Below are 25,014 nucleotides of genomic sequence, written 5' to 3'. Positions count from 1 at the left end.
ACACACACACACACACACACACACACACACATTCTGAATTACAGCTTTTGACAGTGAGTAAAGGTAATAATAAAGAGTAAGTCACACTTTCTGTGGCAGCTTTTATTTTTCCCTAAAAATACAGTTTATTTTTCTACAGACATTCATTTAGATGAAATATATGTCAGGTTTCTTTTAAAGTGCCAAAACTCATACAATTCCCATAACTACAAATCAGAATTACAAAGAGCAGAAGAACATATCAACCTAAACACTCGAGGTCATCTCAAATCCTGAAGGGTACCAGGTCTGTGTGACAGCGGAAGAATTTTGCTGGTAAACACTTGAACTAAAACTCAGGCAAATAAGCTTGAAGTCATCATCTTCTGATTCATAATTCTTTACCATAGTGTAACGCTCTTATTCAAATCTAATTGTTATAACCAGACCTGAGAATGTTTTGTAAAAGTTTGACTTAAAAACTCCTAGATAAACTTCATTTGTTATTTTCTATTCTACCATCTTTATTTTTCTTTGTTTCATCTGTCTTCTCTTCTTTCCACAAGTTCCCAAAGACAATCCCTAAAAAAAGTATTAGCCCTACTGTTCGGTTGGAGGTAAATTTATTCCAACAATCCTCAGGTCTGTGGATGTCTAGAGTGTAGATCTGTGAGGGAAGAAGACAATACCGTATTAGCACTAATATGGACTTTTTGGCATCACAAACACATTATTAGAGAAAATATCAGCACTTCTGTTATAGAATTATAAGCAATGGGAAACCCTTAAAGTATCCCAAATGGTTTCCCAGTGTAGACAAATCTACCATATCTCTCACTGGGTATCATCTGTATCCCAAAAACTTCCCCATGACTGGTGCATGAATGCTTTGAGAGGCAACCCATGCTATTTTTGGTTCTATTTATAAAGTTCTTCCTTCCACTAATTGATCTAAAATCTGCTTCCTATAGCTACTACCCTCCAGTTCTAGCTTTATTCTTCAGAGCAAAGTTTCTCAACAGTAGAACAAGTCATATTTGGGCACTCCAGCTCTACTGTGTAAGGGCTGTCTGGCACGCTGAAAGGTATTTAATATACCTGGTTATCACACACTAAATGCCTGTTGAGAGCCCTCCCCACTTATTTATGATAATAAAAAATACCCCAATACATATATAAATTTCCCTCCCATCCCCACATAGAGAAGGGAATCCTAGCAACCTAGATTTGTAGTCGGTGACCTAGGACAAACATACTCCTATTTCTCCATGGCAATCCTGCAACTGTATCAGCAAAGTCTCATGTCCCTGACTTACTCTTCCCTAGGCTTAAGTGTCAGCAACATGCATTTTCCAAACTCTTCTTACCATGGCCAGCAGACTTAAAATTGTCATGATTTCCTTTTCAAATACTGGAAGGCTATGCCCATCATAAAATAGTTTTAATGATGTCAAGGACTGGAAAGAGGACCACAAACACAACTGAGAATATAAAGTGTGTTCCAAATAGTTGTAATATTTGTCATACTTTCGCCTTCCTCCACTAATATCCAGGGGCTTAAATATTGTTAAATCTCTATTATTTTGGCCAGACAATTAACTGATAGTGATAATCCTATGGAGCTGAGTTATGAAGAAAAGAGGATGATGGGAAATTCTAAGGAGGAAAATAATTACATCTGAGAATCCCCAATTAATCTTTTAGCTTTCTTAGTGAGAATAATGCAGGTGATATAGCATAGTGTTTACTTTATAGACACCAGACTTGAGTTTCTTTCACCCAATGTTATTATACAAGTCTTGCTTACACTGACAAGTAACTTGCAAATAATGTGTACAAAACAGATCATCTAAATCCTCTGTTTAAAAGAAAAAAGTAACACTGTTGCAAAAATACACCATTTACAACCAATTTATTAACTAAAATTAGATTTAGTTCATTCATTTTATACAAGTCAATAATGTAGATTCACAGTATCAGCTTGTAGATGGCTGGGGTGCTGGATCCACATCCTGAAATGACAGTTTCTAACTATCTAAGCAGAACTCTGATATGTTATAACTTCACGACGTATCTGGCCTTGGTCTCTGTGCTAGTGGAATTAAAACCAAAGAATACTTAGTTTTCTTAGCATCACTGGAAGCCCACATTTTAAAATAAGAGTTGTGATCAGTTGCTTTCGTAGTAACTCAGTTTAACCTGTACCCTCAGACACAGCTAAAATTTTTCTAGACATAAATCAGAAGAAACTCCAGAAAAATCAGAGGGGGAAAAAATCTACATCTAGTTTTAAATTATTTCTCTAAAATAATATAGCTAACTCTTTTATATGATAAATTCTGGGAGGGGAGAGGGCAATTTAAGGCAGTTCAAGCCAAGTGCTTGTTTTAAGTACCTTGCTTGGTAAAGGGACATAAAGGAAAGAATAAACAAGTGGGACCTCATCAAAGTAAGAAGTTTCTGCACGGCGAAAGAAAACATCAGCAAAACGAAAAGGGAGCCAACCCTATGGGAAAATATATTCACTAATGACACATCAGATAGAGGTTTGATCTCCAAGATATATAAAGAACTCACTCGACTCCACTCCAAGATGACAAATGATCCAATCAAAAAATGGGCAAAGGACCTAGGCAGACGCTTTTCCAAGAAAGAGATACAGAGGTCCCAGACACATTTGAAAGGATGCTCGGCATCACTATCCATCAGAGAAATGCAGATCAAAACCACCATGAGGTACCACCTCACACCAGTCAGAATGGCCATCCTAAACAGATCAACAAACAACAGGTGCTGGCGAGGCTGTGGAGAAAAGGGAACCCTAGTCCACTGTTGGTGGGAATGCAGACTGGTGCAGCCATTGTGGAAAGCAGTGTGGAATTTCCTCAGAAAGCTGAAAATGGAACTGCCTTTTGATCCAGTGATTCCCCTGCTGGGACTATACCCTGAGAACACCAAAATGCCAATACGAAAGAACCTATGCACCCCAATGTTCATAGCAGCACAATTTACAATAGCTAAGTGTTGGAAGCAACCTAAATGCCCATCAGTAGATGATTGGATCAAAAAATGATGGTACATATACACAATGGAATACTATGCAGCAAAAAGAAAAAAGAACTACTAAACTTCGCAAGAGCATGGATGGAACTGGAGAGCATTATGCTAAGCGAAATAAGCCAGGGGGCGAAAGACAAATACCATATGATCTCACCTATAAGTGGAACCTAACCAACAATACAAAGATGCAAGGAAAATAAGACCAGCAACACTGAAAGGAAAAGAAAGCAACAGAGACAAGAGGGAAGGAGGGAGGGAAGGGGCAAGGGAAAGTGGTGGGGGGTAGGCAGAGACAAATGTATTTGAGAAAAAAAAAATTAAGAAGTACTTTGCTTGGTAAATACAGAGGCCATTTCATTTAAAGAATATTTATGATTTATACCTAGAAAAAAATAAGATGGTCAAACCTGGTGAGTCAGGTGGGCTCCAACAGCAGCCAGAGCAGTGTAGTAGGGCGCAGTCTGACCAGCGGTCACTCCCACCAGGCTCAGCGCCCCCAGCATTGCTACACTGAAGCCACTAAGCCACTGCTTGGTGTTTTCACGAAACCTCAATGCCGTGGACTTAACACCAATTAGAGCATCATCGCTCGTGTCCTAACATCAGAAAGAAGAAATTGTTTTTTATTGACATACCATAAAATTCACCATTCTGAAGTATGCAATTCAGTGGTTTTAGTATATTCACAACGTTGTGCAACCATCACCGCTATCTAAATCCAGAGGCCACTGTCTGTTAAAGAACATTTCTATATAAACATAAAGATATACCATAAGCTGTGAAAGATGACAGTAACTCAGAAACACAGGTTGATGAGTAATGAATGTGCAGGCGAAATCAAAGTCAAATGTTACTGCTAAAATTATCTTCAAGCTCTATTTCTACATGTCATTGAGCTTATAATCCTATGATGACTTTTAACTATACAGTACTTTTACTATATTAGAAGTAAAACTCAATTCAAATTCTTTACATAGCTCCTCCCCTTACTGTAGAGTTCTCACATCTCAATAATTTCCTGTGCATTTTAGTTTCACTCTTGTTAAAAATCAGATGTGGAAAAAGGCTCACTGACCATCCAACCACATCCATTCACACTTCACTTCAAACTCAATTTACGCCTTGCTCCCATCACATCCTTTCTATTAAGCAGAACTAGTTTTGATGATACAATCACATCTAGCTGTCCTGTCTCCTCTAGCAACTTTATCTGCATGCATTTCCATATGCTGTTGTAATTATGGTCCTGTGACATCAGGGGCTGCATGCTGAACTCTGCACCCACCTGCAGGCATATAGCTATTTTGTGGAGTCCCAAAATGCAAATGAGTGGGCATGTTTTCTCTTTCATACTGCAAGCACCTTGAGGGTGCAAGCTGTGACTTTAGCTATGTGGACTACAAAAATGTCAATGAACATATGGTGTTTTGTTGAAGAAGTTAATCTAACTGGAGTACGGCTATCCTGAGATTCAAAATGTATAGGCATCTCTTCTAAACTGTTACTTAAGTTTCACTTCAAGAATCAGGCTGATTATAGATCCGGCAACTTTTTCATAATATGCATGTGGTGAGGGGAAGGGGTTAATGAAAGAAAGCAGGATGAAATCGAGACTAAAATATTACAAAAAAATTTCATTAAGTGACAACATATTCTTAAGTAAATGAGAACAGTCATATTTCAGAAAAATACTGAGACAAAATTTTTTTTCACAGTTCATAAACATAAAAGGAAAATTAAGAACATAAACCAAAAAAGTTAGAGGAATTTTTATTAAAGTTATGAAAGGCAATATTAAAAACTATAAAAATGTTTATATCCTTTGTGGGACCACAAAGGAGTTGTAACTAATACAACTCCTAAAAATTTAGCTGAAAAGCTCACAGTCGTAAAGTCATTAGTAGTCAGAATACTATTTATAATTACAGAAACTGACAAGTAACTTAAATGGCCAAAATAGACAAGTTGTTAAAATTATGGTGTGTTAAATCAATGGGCTATTATGCAGTCTTAAAGTAATAATGAAAAAACATAGGAGAAAATCTGGGGAAACATTTATTACCTACATTAGGTAAAAAAGCTGCCTAGTATTATACAATTAGAGGCATCAACAGAAGGGCAGGAGAGGGTAGTAGTTGAAAGCACAGGCCCTGGGGACTGTCCAGTTTTGAGTCCCAGGCCTGCCATCTATTGACTGCGTGACAGAGACAAATTACTTCCCTGTGCCTGATTCCTCATCTGTATACATGGGGATAACAAAAGTACCTTTTTCTCAGGTTGCTATGAGGATTAAATTAGTGTTTGCAAGGTATTGAAAATGGTGCCTGGCCTATTGTAAGTACTATTTAAATTAGTATAAATAAAATAAAATAAATGGGTTGATCTCCTTAGTAAATATGCACATGAAACAAATATTTTGTTGGTACCAAGGAAGTATGAATGAATTTTTTAAGGAGAAAAACTTCCCCTCTAGTTTGGTTCTTAGTTTTTTAAAAAACCAACTAAACCAAAATTAAGAAAAAAAGATGACATTTCTTTACCTGATAGGCATAGATGGTATCATATATTAGAGTCCACATAATTCCAGAAAAATAAAGAGGAAGGCAAACTGATGGATCACAGGAGCCCTTGACAGCAGACCATCCAAGTAATGCTCCCCAATTAAAAGTGAACCCTACAGGGAGTGAAACAGAAAGAGGAAAAGTTAAATATACTTCAATGTTCCAAAGGGAAGAAGGGACACCAGCATGTATTAAATGCTTCTGTGTATGCTGTTTTCTAATGTTTCTCCCTTGAATCCTCTCAGCTCTCTGTGATAATTAGCTATATTTTATTAAAAAAACAGGTTCAGAGAGGTTAATGAACAATTAAAATAGCACCGCTAAGAAAAAGAATACCCTCCTGATAAATAGGTTTCAAGAGACCATTTATCCTACCTGGTACAGCACTTAGCAGTCAATGAATGGTAAATGCTGGTGTCTGAACTTAGATCTCGGCCAAAATCCTGTGATCTTTTCATTATTACTCTAATTCCCCTATAAGCTACAGAAACAAGAGTGTCGACAGGAATCCTTATTTACGAGCCAACCCTCTCTGAGGACTGGAAACAAACATCTACATGTTGACAACTCCTAAATTTCTATGTGCAAGCCTGATCACTTCCTTAAGCTTCAGACTAGATACTGAACTATCTGCTGGACATCTCTACTTCCAAGTCTCTCTGATACCTCAAACTCAATGGGTGCCAAACGTCTTTTCTCAGAAATGCTTTCTCCAAAGTGGCCTATTTCCACTCAGAATTTCTCAAATGATCGGGAGCTTCTCCTTTGTGGTCCCACAGCACTCATGCCAGTACATTGTACTGCAATGGTCTGTTTATCACTGTCTCCTTCAAGAGGTGAATGTGGTCTTTTAATTTTATTAGAGAGTGGGGAAGGGTGAAAGAGAGGGCAAAAAACAATGACATGAGAAACACTGATTGGCTGCCCTCCATACACACTCCAACTGGGCGCCAAACCCGCAACCCAGGCATGTGTCCTGATGAGGAATCCAACTCGCTACCTTTCAATTTGCAGGATGATGTCTAACCAACTGAGCCACACCAGCTGGAGCATCATGGTAAATGTATTTGAGTCACTTTTATTTTCCTAGTACCTGGTATGATTCCTCGCACAGAAAAAAAAAAAAAAAAGGAAAAAAAAGCGTTCAATAAATATTTTAGGTAAATATACCAGCTTTCTTAATATTATCTTATAGACAGGAGGTGCTTATCCTCCTTTTACCACAAGACTCCCAGATCAGTTGAGAATATAAAGGCCTATATATTTTTTTTTAATAAAAAGAAACATAACACTGAGAGGTTCTTTCTAAGATTAGTATTCCATCACAACTTTCCAGTCAGGCTCTCGTCAACTTCTTGGAGTATATTTAGGTTCTTCTTTTATTTAGTGGAAAAAAAAAATTCAAAAAACTAAAATAGTTTAAGGAATACTTTATATTATTCAAAGAATATAAAAGACTAGTAGATATTTTATCTTCCTCTCTTTCTATTAATAAACATTTATTGAATTCCTGGGAGGTATCACATACTGTTAGATGCTGAGCCATCCATATGTAAAGAATGCACTGTCTTTTAGGCATTTTCAATTTATTCCTGGGGAGGCGGCAGAGGAGGCTCTCAATCTGAGTGCCTTCTTGTTTTATTAGTGCTGTTGAAATGAGGTCATCAGAGCGCTGTGGGAACCCAGAGTGCTATAACTTTTTCCTGGGATGTCTAAGGAAGGCTTCACAGAAAGGGAGCTCTGAGAGGCCAGATGAGCTATCACACATACTTTATTTGTTTAACCCTTGTTCTTCTGCAGAGTGCTTTCTATTCCAAAGTCTTCAGGGCATCTAGATCAACCACCTAAACAGAGAGGTAGGGTCAAGGCAGCTAATTTTCTTCATACCATACCCAGATTTTTGTGTGTGCACATTATTTTATTGATGATGCTATTACAGTTGTCCCAATTTTCCCCCCTTTGCCCCCTCCACCCACTACACCCCTTCCCTCCAGTATTCCACTCCCCCAGTTCATGTTCATGGGTCATGCATGTAAGTTCTTTGGTTTCTCCATTTTACATTCTATTCTAAACATCCGCCTATTTTGTACCCACCAATTACGCTTCCCATTTCAAGTCATTTCACCCACTCCCCATATGCAACTGACGCCCTCTCAGCTGTTGCCCTGGTGGTGAATCCCAGACTGGGTGGGGCTGTATAAGCTCTAAGTCCACGCAGGCCCTTTAAGCTGAGTCTCCTGAAAATCAGGAAGTTTCCTCCACTGCCCCAACCCCCACTGGTTTTTACAGCCAGAAATTATGGGGATTATCTTCTCAGAGCTGGAACCCTGGACCGTGCAGTCTGGTCTGGGACTGGGATTGCTTGCTCCCAAGGTATCGCTCCTGATTTTTACCCACCATACATTCCACCAGCACCGCCTCTCTGTGCCATACCATGTCTCTGCCCCTCCTACCCATCTGGATGAATGTGGCTTCTTTAAACCCTTGGTTGTCGGACTTCCATACAGCTCGATTTTCTGATGGTTTTGGGTGTTGTTTTGAGGTCTACTTGTGATTCTTTCTGTGGTTGCACAAGGAGATGAAGCGTGTCTATCTATGCCTCCATCTCAACTGGAAGTCCCCATATCCAGATTTTTAAAAGAGCATTTTAGAGTAATAGTGATGATAATCTTAATAAATATGAAAGATTTTTTAGCTGATAGAAATGGCTAATTGTCCTCCTTTAAAATATGAAAATCTATTCTTTGGAAAATTTCGTGACTGAATTGACATTTTTATCTCTGCCACATTATATGTGCATATATGTAAATATAATAGTATATCTAAAAGTATAGTTTGAAGGGCAGGGGAGAGTAATGGGGGGAAATGGGGACAAGTGTAATTGAGGAATAAAAAAATTAAAATTAAAAAAGTATAGTTTGATGGTATCCAAGGAAATAGTTGTAGTTAATTCAAGCTCACCCAAGACTAATTGAGGCCAGTAGGTAATTCTTTTCATTAGTGGGTAGGTGGCGACAAGGAGCAGGGATGATGCGCCAAGAGCTATGCTGAAATCAGGAAAAACCATTAGAAAGATTAATAGCACCAAATCACCACACAGGGCAATAAGAGTAACACTAATTGTGAAAATAATCTTAAAAATTGTATTTTTTGTTATGTAAAATTCTCTTCCTGGACTTTGATTAGGATCAAGGATGATTAAAAAGTATTTTAAGTGTTATAAAATAACCAAACATAGTAACAATGGCTAACATGTAATACTTTCATGTATTAGGCCACTGCTCTGCTTTACATATAATCCCTCATAATCATCACCACAAGCTTAAGAAGCAGGTAGTTTTATTCTACTTGTTTTTTTGCAGATGAGGAAACTAAAGCTTGAAGAGATTAAGTAATCTTCCAATTATCATACAGCTAGTCAATAGCAGGGCCAGGATTCAAACCTAACACAGGCTGGCTCCGGAGTGCAACTAATTACCCACCATATGCTACTGCCTCTCTAAGTTTTGTATTCAAACATTAAGACAGCTAGAAACTAGACATTCTAACAGAGAATTAGAATCAAGGTATTCTACCCTATTTGTACACTGGGCATTAATTCTCTAGAAGAGGATGAGATCACAAAGTACCTAAGAAAGGACAGTAACACAAGATGTCCCTAGGTACCTTAAAGCTCTCCTAACACCACCCCTCTAGGAATAACCTTCCAAAGTGCTGTCGTATGACTGATGGTAGCAGGGCAAGGTATACAATTAAGTCTAGTCTTTATGAAGTAATGCTCAATTGCTGACCCCTCCTCTTTTTCGTCTTATTGAAGCACTTTGTAAGCAGCCTTCTGATGCACAGATTTTGTCTCTGTTTAAGAGCTACAGAAATGAATTCTACTTTTTTCATCTGTTATGGATTAGAAACATAACTCTAGGAGAGACTAGTTCCTCTTTTTGCATATAGTGACTATAATCACTTCTGTTCTTACCTACTTCAGGGATACGATCAGCATAAATAAAATTATACAGGGGTCGGCAAAAGCAGGTTTACAGTTATGAGTAGGCAAAAACAGTTTATTCTTGTATTATTATTTATTATTGTATTATTTCCCATGTGAACTATAAACCTACTTTTGCTCACCCCTGTATAAATGATTAAAAATGATTATATCCACACACATCCATGCATGTACCTAAAAAACCTATGAAGTGCCTTGTGTCTCTTAGAAACATGTAGTGCAAAGTGGTTTAGAATAAATTAAATTCTGATCTCAATTTCTTTGGCTGAAAACATATGTGATTTTATAGTGTGTGGTGATTTATACTTGCTAACTTACAGATGCTCGATGGGTAGCCAATAAACAACTTCGTGATAAAGACATCTCAATTTTATTTTATTCTTATTTCCTCCATTTCAAAGGATAGATTTTATACATGATTATGAAAAACACATTTACTATACCTGTAGTAATTCAGACATAGAAGAATACCCAGTGCCAGGGTCAGCTGTACTCCGAGAAAAACGAAGGACTGAAAAATTGAAATGTCTCCAGCAGCTATCGGGCGACTTGCTGTTCTTGTAACCTTAACACATAAAAACAGATACTTTTGCTTCAAGTAATGGCTCAGTAATTTATTTAAGCACGTCATCCAGAGACTGGTCTGTGATAAGCACCACGGCAGAAATATGGATAAAAGGTAAAATCAACACTGCAAGTGCTGCCAAGAATCAGAACTTGGTTTTGAAGTAGGTTTGGAAAGAACTAAAATTTCCCATCATTCATTCCCTTACCTCCCATCCCCAAGCAAAATAACGCGACTTCCTTATCCAGCTACTGAGCTACTTAGCTTAACCAGCAAGTGCATGTTCAATTTCCACAAAGAAAAGAGGGACAATAAGTGAGAATTCTCAGGAAAGAAAAATTGCAGTGCATGTTAAATAAGGCTAATATTGTGTGAATATTTTGAGTATGGAAAGCACTGCAATCAGAAATCAGATGTGAAGAAAAATCACAGATTATCTGGGTTTGAAAATTAGAGGGCTTTTGCCATCTTATTTAGGAATTGGTCTGTAATCTTATATTACCTCCACCGAAATATAAAGGGCAAACCCACTGTGAGAATACAAACAGAAAGAGCAATTATGTAAACAAATAATATATACTAATTTGTTCTTTTCCTTCCAAGTGATCTTTAAATATGATTATTTCTAAGTTGAACCACAGAAAAAAACGTAACTAAAAATTTCAACATTGTTTTAAAAAAAGAAAAGCCCAACTCAGGATCTGAGATCAGAGAGACCAGCTCTTGAATCCAATTCCATCATTTATTGGCTATATGAATTTTGGCAAATTAGTTAATCTCTCTTGGGCTTAGGTTACATACCCATTAAAGGAAAAACAGAAAAGAGGTAATAACAGCACCCATTTCACAGAATAAATGCAGTGTTTGAAGCTAACATAAATATTCATTAAATGTTAACTATTATTAATACAACATATTTTTGTACAATTTCTAGCAAGAGTTAGCAAAACTGCCTGTTTTTTATACAGCCTGTGAACTAAGACATGTTTTTACTTTTTTAGATGGTTCAAAATGAATTTTAAAAAGGAGTATTGTGACACATGAAAATAATATGAAATTCCAATTTCAGTACCCACAAATAGTTTTATTGACACAGAGACACACTCATTTGTTTACATTTTGTATGTGGTTGCTTTCATGCTCCAATAGGGTAGCTGCAACAAAGACAGTATGGCCCACAAAGCCTAAAATATTCACTATATTATTCTTTACATAAAAGACTTGCAGCCCCAAGTCCTAGCATGTTTTACTCTGCAGTAAAAGTTTGTCAAACTGTAATGACTCATCTTTGTTAAGGCTGGATCTTCCAGCCTTGCTTTGGGGTCTCTTGTTTCAGCTGGAAATAGTATTTATGTTCTTCTATTTGTTTCAGGATATTATGATTCTTCCAACTAGTATCTGGTTGTTGACAATGCACTATTCTAAGAGCATCACATCACTGAATCCTTATAACCATCCAGTCTTTTAGCCACTCACAAGGTCTTGCCATTTCTAAGTTTTAGGAAACTAAAGCAGAATCTCAGTGACTTTTCAAACTCACAGATAGAACAACAGTCAGTTCAGTCTCACTGACCACAGCATTACACTGGCCCTTCAGTACAGTTAGTTATTTACCTAAATTTGGAAGCTGACAATATGCAATCAATCAAAAGATTAAAAATTATGTAACAAGATGATCAAAACATATTCTATGTGGTTTTTATGAAACCAGAATGCTCACAACTTATAAAACCATATCAACACCTGTGGATTGATATTATTTCAATGTTTTATCTACCCAATGTTTATCACATGGCTAGTAGATTACATACATCAGCAAAACACACTTAATCCAGATACCCTCACAGTTAAGAAACTGTGAGGTAAGCAGTACCATGTGGCCAAGTTTTTTAAAAGATACATATAACATTTTAAAATTCATGTTAGCAAAACCACCTCAATAGCTATAAAACACTCATTTAAGCACTTCGTTGTATGTCAATACAGAATCTGGAATCTTCTAATGAGAGGAAAATAGCATGCAGGAGATAAAAGATATCCAATCAGTTCCCTGTTATCTAGAGAGAAAATATCGCTTGGGGGAAATGATGGGAAAAGCTGGTTTGAATATATATTTTTTTAATTAAACTTGTCTTCTGTGGTAACTGTAGATTCATATGCAGCTGTTTTTTTTTTTAATTCTCTGTATTTTAAAAAATATAGAGATCCCATGTGCCTTTTATAAGCCCTACCAAGGGTAACATCTTATAAAACTTTACAGTCCAACATCACAACCAGGATTTGGATATTAGTGCTCTAATCATGTTCAAGAATTATTCTGAAGTGACAGATGCCAGATGCCCCATTCATATGGTTATGCAGAATGAAAAACCAACCAGGAGGTGTGAACCCCCAAATCAATGCATCTCCTGGTATGGATCAAGGCATCCAAACTGGATCTGCAGGGCATATGGTGGTCTTTACTATGCAGTTCCCGGTACTATCCCACCCTCCGGCCATACAGAATCCCCATGATTGCTTTATAATGTTCTTTATTTCACAGGTATACCTCTGTATTTCATGTTCCCTCTGCTTAGTGACCTCACCCTCCAGCCCACCGTTTTTATTTTTGGCCACCTTATTCTGACACAGTTCAAAGATAAATCCCTGAAAGCTCTCTCTGACCCCCTTCCCTGGGGCTGAGGTAGGTGGTCTTCAGTAAGTTCCCTTGTGGACACCACTCTCATGATAGTGCTGCTGTACTGCAACTACTAAATGGTGAGTTCAGGAATGTTATCTTTCAACAATGCAATCCTAGAACCTGTCACTGTGTCTTATGCAGCAAGTATTCATTAAATGTTTTATGAATTAAAAAAATATATTGATGTGGTACTATTCTATGAATTAAAAATCATTCTAGGTGTGGCTTAAGGAAATTCAGACTTAAATGAAAGGCAAACTAGAGATGACTGTGTATATGATTATTTACTTTATATAATTCACCATGGGTTTCTTTTAAACTGAAAGTTTGATTATTTACTCAAGCATTTAATGATATTGTGCTTGTTATAGCATGGCTGCTAGAGTAAAAGGCAAACAAAATGGGCTTTTCCCTTGAGAAAATAACAATCTGTTGAAAAACAAAGAAATAATTGTACACATGCGATAGAGTATGCATAGAAAATAATCCAGATGAATATAAGGTATCAAACTTTAACTGAAGTTCTCTCTGGGGATTTGGGGAAGGAGATAAGGACGACATGCACTTCCCATCCATTCTATTTCTGTGCTGTATGAGTTTTTCAGTATACACATGTATTACTTTTCTAAGGAGAAAAAAGTAATAAAATTATGTTTTTAAAAGAAATAATTATAACAAATACTAATAAGGTAACCTATGTTCATTTAAATCAAGATTTTATTTATATATGAATAGTTATGGTTCCAGTATACATTGCAAAGGAAGGGAAGGCAGTTCTTTTACTGTTGATATTTTAATTTTTTTTAATCCTCACCTGAGGACATTTTTTCTTTCATTGCTTTCTAGAGAGAAAGGAAAAGAGAAAGAGAGAAAAACATCAGTAGGCTGCTTTCTCGTACATGCCCCAACCAGGGAACACACCCACAACCTGGGTATGTGCCCTGACCAGGAATCAAACCCGCTACCTTTCAGTCTGAAGGATGACACTCCACAGAGCTACACCGGCCAGGGTGGAAGACAGTTCTTTTAGACACTCAAAGGTTCAGATGGATTTTTCACTTCGCTCCTAACATCCTTTCCCTGGCCTTCTAAATCCTACTCCATTTCATAAAAATACAGTACACACCCTGCCCCCAGGGCAACTCTTGTGCTCAGAGAAGAAATACACTGCACTCTGTTAACACCAGCTATTCATTCAACTGTTTTTGGCACTTCTGATGCTGGATTTCAGTGAGGTCACTAAATGAGCCTGTTGCTTTATGCAGCATTCAAAAGTGATGCCACCATGTTGCTCTGCAGATTTAGAGTTGCCTCTCTGATCCTTTCGAGGATGAAGCTACCTTTTTATCGTAGTCCCGGTCCCACATGTCATTAATAGTACAGCCTGCTCCACGCATCAGAACAGCTCCAGTGCCAAAGAGGGATAACATGTACCAATCTGGAAAACAACCCGGTTCAGCTGCCAAACCAATGCTCCAGGTACATGGCAAATACAGCAGCCAGGTTCCTAAGCAAAAAAAAAAAAAAAGACAAAAAAGGTACAAATTCAAGTTGGTTAACTGCTTTCATTTGTTTAAACACTACATCCCAAAGAAGTAAAAAACACAAAATCAAAAACACATGACAAAACTGGGACAATAAACTTGTAATTCATATCACAAAGGACTATTTTCCCAAATATGCAGGGTTCCTAGAAACTGAAGGGAAATCAATAAATAGTCCAAATGAAAAACTGACAAAAAACGTTCCAGAGGTTCAGAGAAAGAAATACAAATGGCTCTTAAACATATAACTAACTTTGAGAAATACACATTAAAATTACACTGAGGTAACATTCTTCGCCTATCTGATCGGCAAAACTCAAAGTCTCCTGGAGAATCGGATACTTTCATGTTATTTCTGATGAGGTTACAAAAGAGTCCAACTCTTATAGACAACCTGAAAATTTTTAATACCTGTATGTGTATACATGCGTGCCCACACAGATAAAACAAATACATACACTTGAATGTTAGTATGTTCATAGACCCCATCAGGAAGAATATATTAGAAACTTGTGTCTGTGGTGTGGAACTGGTTGGTTGAGTCTTCACTCTACGCTCTTACACTTTCTGAATTTTGTATCACACACATGTATTACCTCCTCAAAAAAGTTAGTAAAACTTTCTTTACTGTTTTTAGTATATTTACAATAAAATGGTTTTGTGTAGACAGATTATTAACCTGTTTCTAATATTTTGCAACTACATGCACAAATGGGCTAAGTTCTTGGCCTTTTGCCCAAAACTAGATGAAATTAAATTAAAACCATATAGAAGAGTCCCCTCTTACCTATGGGGAATATGTTCCAAAAACCCCAGTGGATGCATGAAACTGTGGACAGTACCAATCCCTGTATGTACTATTTTTTCCTGTACATATGTACCTATGATAAAGCTTAATTTATAAATTAGGCACAGTAAAAAATTAATAACAATTAATAATAAAACAAGACAATTTTAACAATATACTGTAATAAAAGTTATGTGAATGTGGTCACTTGTTCCAGGGGACCCCTTGTGTGGAAGGCTTTGTAAAGGCTCATGCTTTCAGGCACAACATGCTGCTGTCAGTCAGGATGTGTTTCCTGAGACAGGGATGACATCTGACATCATCAGAGGCAGATCCAGAGAGTAAAAACAGCGGTCTCCTACCATAGAAGTCCACAAAGTCAGGAAATCAAGACAGATCAACCTAAGAAGCAAAAGCAAAAAAACGAGTCTCACAAATAATGGGAAGACAAAGAAATACACCCCGCCTTGAAGAGAAAGGAGGAATCCCCAGAAAGAGAACTAAATGAAATAGAGGCAAGTAAACTATCAGATACTGAGTTTAAAACAATGGTTCTAAAGGAGCTCAGAGAGAATTACCAAAAACTACAGAGAAACTACGAGGAACTTACTGCAAACTATAACAGCATAAAAAAGGGCATAGAAACTATCAATAAGAGACAAGAGGAAATGAAGAATACAATTTCTGAATTGAAGAACATAGTAGAAGGAATCAAAAGCAGGCTAGTGGAAGCAGAGGATCGAATCAGTGAGCTGGAGGACAGGGTAGAAAAAAGCTCCCAGAAAGAGCAAGAAAATGAAAAAAGATTCAAAAAGAATGAAGAGGCATTTAGGGAAATGCAGGACAACCTGAAATGTAATACTGACAACCTGAAATGTAATACTATCCATATAATAGGGATACCAGAAGGAGAAGAGGATGAAGAAGGGATAGAGAACCTGTTTGAAAAAGTAATGATGGAAAACTTCCTTAATTGGAGGAGAGAAAAAGCCAAGGAAGCACAAGTGCAGGAAGCAAAGAGAGTCCCACTCAAGAGGAACCCAGTGAGGCCCACTCCAAGACACACCATCACTGAAATAGCAAATATCAAAGACAAACAGAGAATCCTAAAGGAAGCAAGGAAGAAAGAGGTGGTAACATATAAGGGAGCCCCAATACGGCTAGCAGATGACTTCTCAATGGAAACACTGCAAGCCAGAAGGGAATGGCAAGAAATATTCCAAGTCATGAAAAGCAAAGGCCTGCAACCAAGACTGCTCTACCAAGCAAGGCTGTCAATTAAAATGGAAGGCGAAATAAGGGGTTTCCCTGACAAAAAAAGGCTGAAAGAATACACCTCCACCAAACCAGCACTGCAAAATATGCTAAAGGAACTGCTTTAAGAAAATGAGGAAAAAGAGTCTATGAACACTCAGTTCCTTTCACAGTCACCAATACTTGATATTACCAATATTTTTTAATATGTATTAATCTGATTGTGACAATGATGTGTTATTTTAATTATTCCTTTATTATTTGTTAAAACTAAACCTGTTTTTGTATATTACTTGCCTATTTCCATTATTTTTAAAAAGCTTTAAATGACTTCTTGGTATTCTTTATCCATTTTTTGGTTTAAAATGTTTGTAGAATTTTTTCCCTAAAAAATCCCAAACAAACCATTAACCCCTTTTTAGATGTGTTACAAATACTTTCCTATTCTATTACTTGTTCTTTAACTTTTTTTATACATATATTACTGTACAGTCTTAAATGTTTAATATAGTCATATTGTCAGTATCTTACTTTATAGCTTCTGGGTTTGAATATTTTAATTCAGGGTAAGAAAAATATAATTTCATACTTTCTCCTCAAACTCCTTAGATTCTACATATTGATTTTTAACTCACCTGAATATTTCTTGTGTAATGTGTCAAATAGGGCTCTATATTTGTTTTATTTCAAGTAATAGTGGTCCATGAACCTTATTTGTTGGATAAGCCTTATTTTACCCATTGATTTGAAATATCAACTTAATCATATATTACATTGTTAGGTATGTTTGTCTCTAGAATGCTCATTATATTTCACCAATCTACTTGATTATTTCTGTGCTGGTGTCATGTTGGTTTAATTGCTGAGACTTTATAATGTTTTAAATTTTTTAATATTTTATAATTAACTTTGACATTTAAAAAATAGATAAAATCAATCTGCGTTTAAGAAAGAGATAGATGGAATTCTTATCTTTTGTGACAACATGGATGGGAAGTGGAGAATATTAAGCTAAGTGAAATAAGCCAGTTGATGAAAGACAAATACCATATGATCTCACCTATAAGTGGACTTTATTCAACAAAATAAACTAACAAACAATATAAACCAGAGGCATGGAAACATGGAGCAGACTGAATGTGACCAGAGGGGATGGGGAAAGAGGACAATGGTGGAAAGGGGAAGGGACTAGACAAAGAACATGTACGAATGACCCATGGACATTGGACAACAGAGTGGGAATTGATTGTGGGGGCGGCAGCGGCGGGGGGGTGATGGGAAGAGTGGAGAGGGGGAAAGGGGGAAAATTTATAAATTTAAAAAACTACAAAAAATAAAAAAAAATAACTCTGAAAGGTATTCATTTTAAACATTTTAAATAACAAAATGGTTTTAAGCTTAAATAGGTTTGTGCACTTGCAAAAAAAAAAAATGTGTTTTTTGTTCATTTCTTCCATCCACAAATTCAATGCCTTTTCCATCTCAACTAAGGATTTCTCATATACCATGTCTTTAACTTTTACAATATGAGGTCTATAACTTGCAGTTTGAGGTATAACAAACAAACTAGCACAAATTTCTTTTTCCTTCATAATTTCACAGATAGAAAATTCATTTTTACTGTAGATCTTAGCAACCATATATTATACAATTTCCCTTCTTTCCTTAATGAGAACTTCCATCTTTTCACTTCAAGGAAGCACTTTACGGCTTCTCTTTGGCATATCCAATTGTCAGCATCACTACTCTTTGCTTTGGGGACATTATTAAGTAAACAAAAGTTACTTGAACACAAGCACTGCAAAACTGCAACAGCTACTAAGTAATGGGTGGGTAGTATATATCGTGTGGACATATTGGGCAAAGGGATGACCTACATCCTGGGCAGACAGAGTGGGGAATGATGGAAGATTGCATCTATTCAAAATGGTACGGAATTTGGAACTTATTGTTTATTGAATATTTCTGGAATATTCTATTTAATGTTTTTGGACCATAGTTGACTGTGGGTAACTGAAACTGCAGAAAGTGAAACCACATAAGGGAATACTACTGTAGATTGTGAGAATAAAAAATTCCACACATGAACTTTAATAGATACCTTACTTCCAAAAAAAAATCTTTCAACAAATGTTTGGATATGGTGCCCATTAGATTAATTCTGAGTTTTCCCTCCCTGTTTAGCAATATAAGAGAAAAAAGATATGTGGTTAAGGAAAGATCAGATCCTGTATGAAAACAGTCAAAAGACAAAGTCCTTATAATCATGTTTATGCTTAAGTTTTATTCATTTGCAAATATTTATAAAACACATATTTTGTGCCAGGGCTGTGTCAGGAACAGGGAATACAATGGTGACTGAGAGTTGCTTTCTGCCTTTGCACAGCTTATAAATCAAAAGGAAAAAACGGTTAAACAATAAAATAGAGCAATTCAACAACAGGGCAAGCACAGGGTCCTACGAAGGCATAAAAGAGTGCTACCCAAGTTCATTGGGGAGAGAACAGGGCGGGCTCAGGAAGGCTCTTCCAAAAGGGGCTTAAACTCACATGGCAGAAAAGGCAAGGAGGGGCTAAAAGTGAGAAATGGCCAGCCCAGACCTGAATAACAATAGCTAATGTTGGGGAGGAATAAAGTCTCCTTTACTCTTCTACATTCTTTTGGCTAGTGTAATAATGAAATCAATATGGCGCAGACTAACAAGAGAAAATAACTATATTTAATTATATACATATATAGGAAGTCTGATACCCGCAGCCTAGCCAGACACCTGGGAGCAGGTGGAGAACAGGGAACAGGCTGGGCACTCATGAGAGGCAACCACTTGTTTCTCTCTCACTCACATGGATGTTCCTCTCCCTCTCTCCTTCCTTTCCCCTCTCTCTAAAATCAATAAGCATGTTCTTGCATGAGGATTAAATAAATAAATAAATAAAAGCTCTAAAAAGCGCGGTAATTCACAGATTGATAAAAAGAGCAGATGTTCAGTAATTAGATGCTTGCCCTACCCTCTAATTAGGTCATAAGTTATTTTTGTTAATAATTCTTGTTATGGACAAGGCCCCCTATTTAAAATTTAAGGGACAGGTAGAAGTTTTTCTTGAACCTGCAAAACCTTGATTACCTTCAGCTCAAAATAATCTCCATGCCACAGAGGCACATCTTTGAGCAACTCATTCTGATCCCCTCCACTAACATTTACTGAATGTGAAATGCCAGGCAGTGTTCTCAATGCTTTATATGTATAAACTCATTTAATCCTCAAAAACACCCTTATAAAATAGGCACTATTATTATTCCTATTTTACACATGAGGCAACAGATGCAGAGGTTAAAACAATGGGTTAAACTACTTTCTTAGAACTCAGAAGGACAGAGGAGTAGCTAGCTGATCCTGCCCAGACAGAAGAGAAAAACAATCACTTCACAGGCATTATTTTCCTGGTGCAATTAGAACTGAAGGTTCCATTTAAAAAAATGATTCTAGAGAGATGTGTAACTGCCTTTTACATTTTGTGTTAAGAACAAAATTTTCTTGGCCTTAGTCTGTATTATAGACGACATAATTCACTTACTAACAGGAATATGTAGGTCACCCCACAGATGACAAGCATTCCTATAATGAAAGGAAAAGTCAGACCTCTTGTTTGATGTTTGCTACTAGTAAGTGGAGTGACATCAGACACTAAAGTATATTAGCCTTTAAGGATCATTCTTCACCATCTAAAAATGAGAGGGAAAAGATCAACCTTTCAGAGTTGTTATGAGAAGACAATATTGATGAAAACACAATAATAAAAAATATACAGTGTTTACTATGTGCCAGGTGCTGTCATATAACACTTTTGATTCCCACAACAAATCAATGAGATAAGCACTATTTTCATTATACCCAGATATGTTTCAGGAAAAAATAGGTTTAATGTAGAAAAAGAAAACTCTCTCTGGGAGATTAAATAAAATGAGCAAGTTTTGGCAGGTGATGGGAAACTAAAGAACCTATGTAAATGGTCACTCACTCATTACACCTTACCTTTAAGACAACATAACCACCCATAAATGCAGTAAAAAAATTACACCACCAATTTAGTGAAAGAGTGCCACCTGCTGAAACTTCCTGAAATAATATAGTTGTAATTATTTCTGAAAAATAAAACATACTTTGGTTTATGAAGATTAACAAGATTCAACTTCAACCATGTGGAACAATAAGCTTAAAATCACCCCACAAAAGAATTTCAATGAAGAAGTATCAAACCTGAATTCTACTACTGTCAACTTAGTGTTTCTGGCATACATAGGTGAGGCAGTAGACAGCATAGGAAGAACTCTGAGACTGCACTGCTGTTATTGGCCAGCGTCTAGCATCCTGGTTGCCAGGGAACACCTTTTATCACTTAGGTAGAATGAATAGTAAACCAAGGCAGGGAAGAAGAGGGAGACCTGTCTCACCAGCTAACTCAGTAGTCCTGAGCCTGGTCCGATAATATTGCCAGGTTTCCAACACCATAATAAACACTATGTTAGTAAGGAAGGAGGTAAGTCCTTGAAATTCTATGTAGCGTTTCCACTATCTGGGAAAGAAAGCCTTGAAGCTACTTTCATCCCAAGGCCTGGAATGCAGGAGAGGATCCACAGTGCCCAAAGAGGAAGCCCATATAACACCTTTGGTTAACTGTCTACTTCTGTTGATGATTATCTATTTTATAAGATAATTGTCTGCAGAGGAATCCCTTATAAAACACTGTTTTTTTAAAAACACTAAAACACATAGTGTTTTATAAGGGGGTCCCTAATGCTTACAGAAAGAGCTCATAAATAGCTTTGGGTAACTGGCCCAACTTTAAACAACTGCCTCCTGTCACGTATCTGTTTCACAACAAGATGAACAAAAGAGGTCTGGAGCAAGATAAGGATTCGGGCTAACAGACCCCCACACACCCCGACACAAAAGTTTGGGTAGTCACATCCCCCTAGGAAAACTGGCACCACACTTACCCGTTAATCAATATGTAACATTTTTACACCCATCCCACCAACTATGTAAGTCCTTAGAACAAGACTCATTTTCTTGGTGCTCTTGGGTCTCTGGACACCTGGGGGCGTGCCACCCCGGCCCTCAGCTGCCCTTACTTTTGCCACCCTGCTTTGCCCTGAGCCTCTGCTTTTCACTCCCCCCTCTCCACCTCAGCTAGGCCCATTCTCTTCCATGGCAACAGATCATTAATAAACTCTGATTGCATGCTAACAGATTTGCTGATCTGTAATTCCTTACACGTGTCAGTAAGAAGAACCACGTCTCTTCCATCAACAGAGGGGCTTGAAAAATGTTTACTGAATGACACACAGAACTACTAATAAGTTATCTTAGAAATCTTGTGATCATTACCTTATTGAGAACCAAAGCATGCAGGTAGTCTTTTCTAAAATATTGGGTTGGCCAAAAAGTTTGTTTAGTTTTTTCCATATGGATGGCTCTAGTAGTGCTTAGTTGTCTTTAACTTCATCTGAACCAATTTTGTTAGATTGTATGGTGACAGCTGTCATATCAGCGTGCATTTAAAAAAAACACATCAAATTGGTGAATATTTATGCAGCTGTTTTAATATTGAAGATGGAAGAAAATATGCAACATTTTTGGCATATTATGTTTTATTTCAAGAAAAGTAAAAACAATTGAAATGCAAAAGAAAAAAAAGATCTGTACAGTGTATGGAGAAGGTGCTGTGACTGATCGAATGTATCAAAGTGGCTTGCAAAGTTTCTTGGTACTATTGGCATTTTGGCCAAATAATTCTTTGCTGTGGGGCTGTCTTATGCATTGAAAGATGGTTAGCAGCACCCCTGGCCCTCTACCCACTAGAAGCCAATAGCGGCAGACAGCCAACATGCTCAAAATATCCAAACCGATAAAGGTATTGGTGAAAATGAAAATGTGTCCTTTATATTACAGAAAAAACTAAACGGACTTTTTGGCCAATCCAATACATAGTAACTATTACCCAATCTTCTCCAATTCCCACTTCTGAAGTAATAATGGCTAATGTTCCTGAGCACATTTGTCAGGCTACTGTTCTGAATACTTGACATATACATGAGTTCTCATAACAACCTTACAAAATTAGTATTATTAATATCTTCATTTTATAGATGAGAAATGAAGGCCCAGAGAGGTAAAGTAACTTAATTGAAGTCTCTCAAATGGGCAGAGTGAAGATTCAAACCCAAGAGGCCTGGTTTCAGAGCATTATGCACAACCCATTTATAGCCTCTTAGCATGTGGTAGGGTGGTCTAGCCACTAAAGTAGAAACCAGAGGTTTATGGAAATGGGAATAACAGTAGCTGTTGATTTGTCTTGGATGCCTGTCTTGGATGCCTGAAGCTCTGTGACACAGACCCAAAGAAGAGATTTATGGTTAGGCTTTAGATTAGAACTGGGCTTGAAAATTTATGCCTATCTACTTCTATCTGGCCCCCCAACGCAAGGGGCCATGCCATGATGGGCACGGCTATGCCTCATCACTTATTTTGCTTTTATACTATAATTGCTGATTGCCGTAAACTCTTAGTGCTATGGTCCCAAACACGTAGTGCATAAGCCTAGAATACCAAAAATGAAGCCTAATTTGCGGTTTTGGCTCAGCAAAGGTGGAGGAAATGTATCTGTACATTTTAATGTATTTCCATGCACTGCAATGGGAATGCCATCACCTACCTGGAATTCAGCCTCTACCACTCCCTCCCCATTGTCCATCCTTATTCAGTCCAGCTCCTAACCAGCCTGTACTCCCACTATTTTCTACACGCACCTGGGTTCTAGATCAGCTTATATTCTTTAAGTTCCAATAACACTCTACCTTTCCATCTTTGCCGAAGACATTTCCCCCACCAATCAAGAACTCTTCCCTCCTTTGCAAAACCTACCTGTCCTTAGAGTTACATATTCTTCTTGAGTCTTTCCTGCTGTACTTACTACCTATATCACTTAAATCAGCTTTTTCAACTACGCTGGGAGTTCCTTGAGAGCAGGGAGTTTCTATAGCTCTTTCTATCTCTAAAGCTAGGCAATGCTGTAGGAATTTATTAATTCATTCAATGCTACTCTCAGGCTCTGTTCTAGGCACCAGATTTCTTTTTTTTAAATCCCATTTATGTGGAGCTTATACTGTATTGGAGAAGTCAATAAATGTGTAAGGTTTGTTAATGGAGAGTGCTATTAAAAGAAAAACAGAGGTAAAGGGACAGTTAGGTGGTGGGTGTTATTTTAAAGAGGAAGATCAGGGAAATATTCAGGAGGCGATTGTGAGCTGATAGACACAGTGCAGTGCGGTACGTGCTGCATTCAAATTAATTAAATCTTTGTGAGACGGCTGGTGTAGGGCAAAGACCTAGAACCCAGCATTAAAACACTAGGTTCATCTGTTCTGGCTCTGTTATAGAACCTTAGTTTGTTTAGTGTCTTTACTGTCTACTTGCACTGGGAGCCTTACAGGATTATGGGAACGATCAAGCATAAAGTAAGGAAGTGCTACAACACTGCAAATCTGTGCAAATGCAGGGACACGACGAGCACGGGACTTCTACTCACTACTTAAACAAGGATTGTGGAATGAGCGAATTTTTTTTTCTTTTTTCGCGGCTCGGACGCTCAGGACTCAGAGGGGCGTGAAGGCAGGCCACCTGACAAACCGCCCGGTTCGGTTGCCCCGAGGGTACCCGGCGCCCGGTGGCCAAGACCCGGCTTTAGTACTTCATTTCCATTACACCAGCGGCCCCAAGCCCGCTAGCGCCGTACGCGCGCCCGCCCGCACTCACCAATGGGCTTGTCCAACCTCATAAGGCGCAGGTAGGGCTGCAGGGGGCGGGGAGCCGAGTTCACGACTGCCGCGGCCGACAAGCTGAGCTGACGCCAGCGCATCCCCCGCCCCACGGAAGGATGGCGGTCCCCAGTGTGGGGCGCGCAAACTGGGCGCGCCAGGGCCAGGTAGCGGCCCCGCGAACCCCACAGCCACGACTGTGTCCTGACTCGCAGGCACCAGGCCAGCCCCGCGCCGCCCGCGCTCAGCATGGCGGAGGGAAGCTTGGCCGAGCAGCGGCCTGACGTCACTCCCGGGCGTCGGGTCACAGGAAGGCAAGCGCAGTGACAAGAGCGAGACAGCTGCTTGCCGTCTGGCATGGGCAATGGTGTGGTCCTATCATTTTGAGCATCGCGAAGCAGAGATTATCGTGGTCACTTTTACCCGAGAAGGGGGTCCCCTTGGTACTTAGCGTAAAAGCAATTCCTATTAGCTTTCTCAATAAAGAAGAAAGGATAGTGTTTACTTGCTCAGGGTAGTTGTAGCAGGGGAAAAAAAAACCCCAAACAACCCTACTGAGTTCCAAATGTTGATTTGCAAGCAGGTGGATCCTTTTTTAAAGATAAAATGGGCACCTAGAGGCCAAATCCAAGTGTGTAAATTAAATCTGTACTCAGTTAAAAAATGTTCATTACACAAGTGAATACCTTATGTTTAACAGTCTAATTAAAAGGAGTTAGTATAATCGATAAGCATGGAGTGTTTGGGAAGCTAAGAACCT

The 25,014-nt window shown here is 38.0% G+C and overlaps 1 protein-coding gene across 1 annotated transcript; it reads right to left on the bottom strand.

The window, feature by feature from the left end:
• Positions 1-81: 81 nt before the first annotated feature.
• COQ2 (coenzyme Q2, polyprenyltransferase) lies at positions 82-24,517 on the bottom strand. The gene is made up of 7 exons (XM_054591802.1): positions 24,253-24,517; positions 14,192-14,358; positions 10,050-10,171; positions 8,562-8,647; positions 5,580-5,713; positions 3,447-3,635; positions 82-646 (listed from the first exon to the last, which is right to left on the bottom strand). The coding sequence occupies exons 1-7, from the start codon at positions 24,503-24,505 to the stop codon at positions 476-478; spliced, it is 1,122 nt and encodes a 373-aa protein (XP_054447777.1). The 5' UTR covers positions 24,506-24,517; the 3' UTR covers positions 82-475.
• Positions 24,518-25,014: the final 497 nt, after the last annotated feature.

Source organism: Pteronotus mesoamericanus, unplaced genomic scaffold (assembly GCF_021234165.1).
Source record: "Pteronotus mesoamericanus isolate MK-2021 breed Mesoamerican mustached bat unplaced genomic scaffold, CSHL_Meso_final scaffold_232, whole genome shotgun sequence".
Lineage (NCBI taxonomy): Eukaryota > Metazoa > Chordata > Mammalia > Chiroptera > Mormoopidae > Pteronotus > Pteronotus mesoamericanus.
The sequence above is the reverse complement of the archived record's forward strand: the minus strand, read 5'-3'. Positions and strand labels throughout refer to the sequence as shown.

Coding starts and splice junctions, on each gene's coding strand:
- COQ2 (XM_054591802.1), bottom strand. CDS start 24,505: ATGCTGAGCGCGGGCGGCGCGGGGCTGGCCTGGTGCCTGCGAGTCAGG. Junction 8,648..10,049: donor CTATGTCTGAATTACTACAG/GTATAGTAAATG, acceptor TCCTGATTTCAG/CATAGCTCTTGGCGCATCAT. Junction 3,636..5,579: donor ATACCATCTATGCCTATCAG/GTAAAGAAATGT, acceptor TTCTGATGTTAG/GACACGAGCGATGATGCTCT.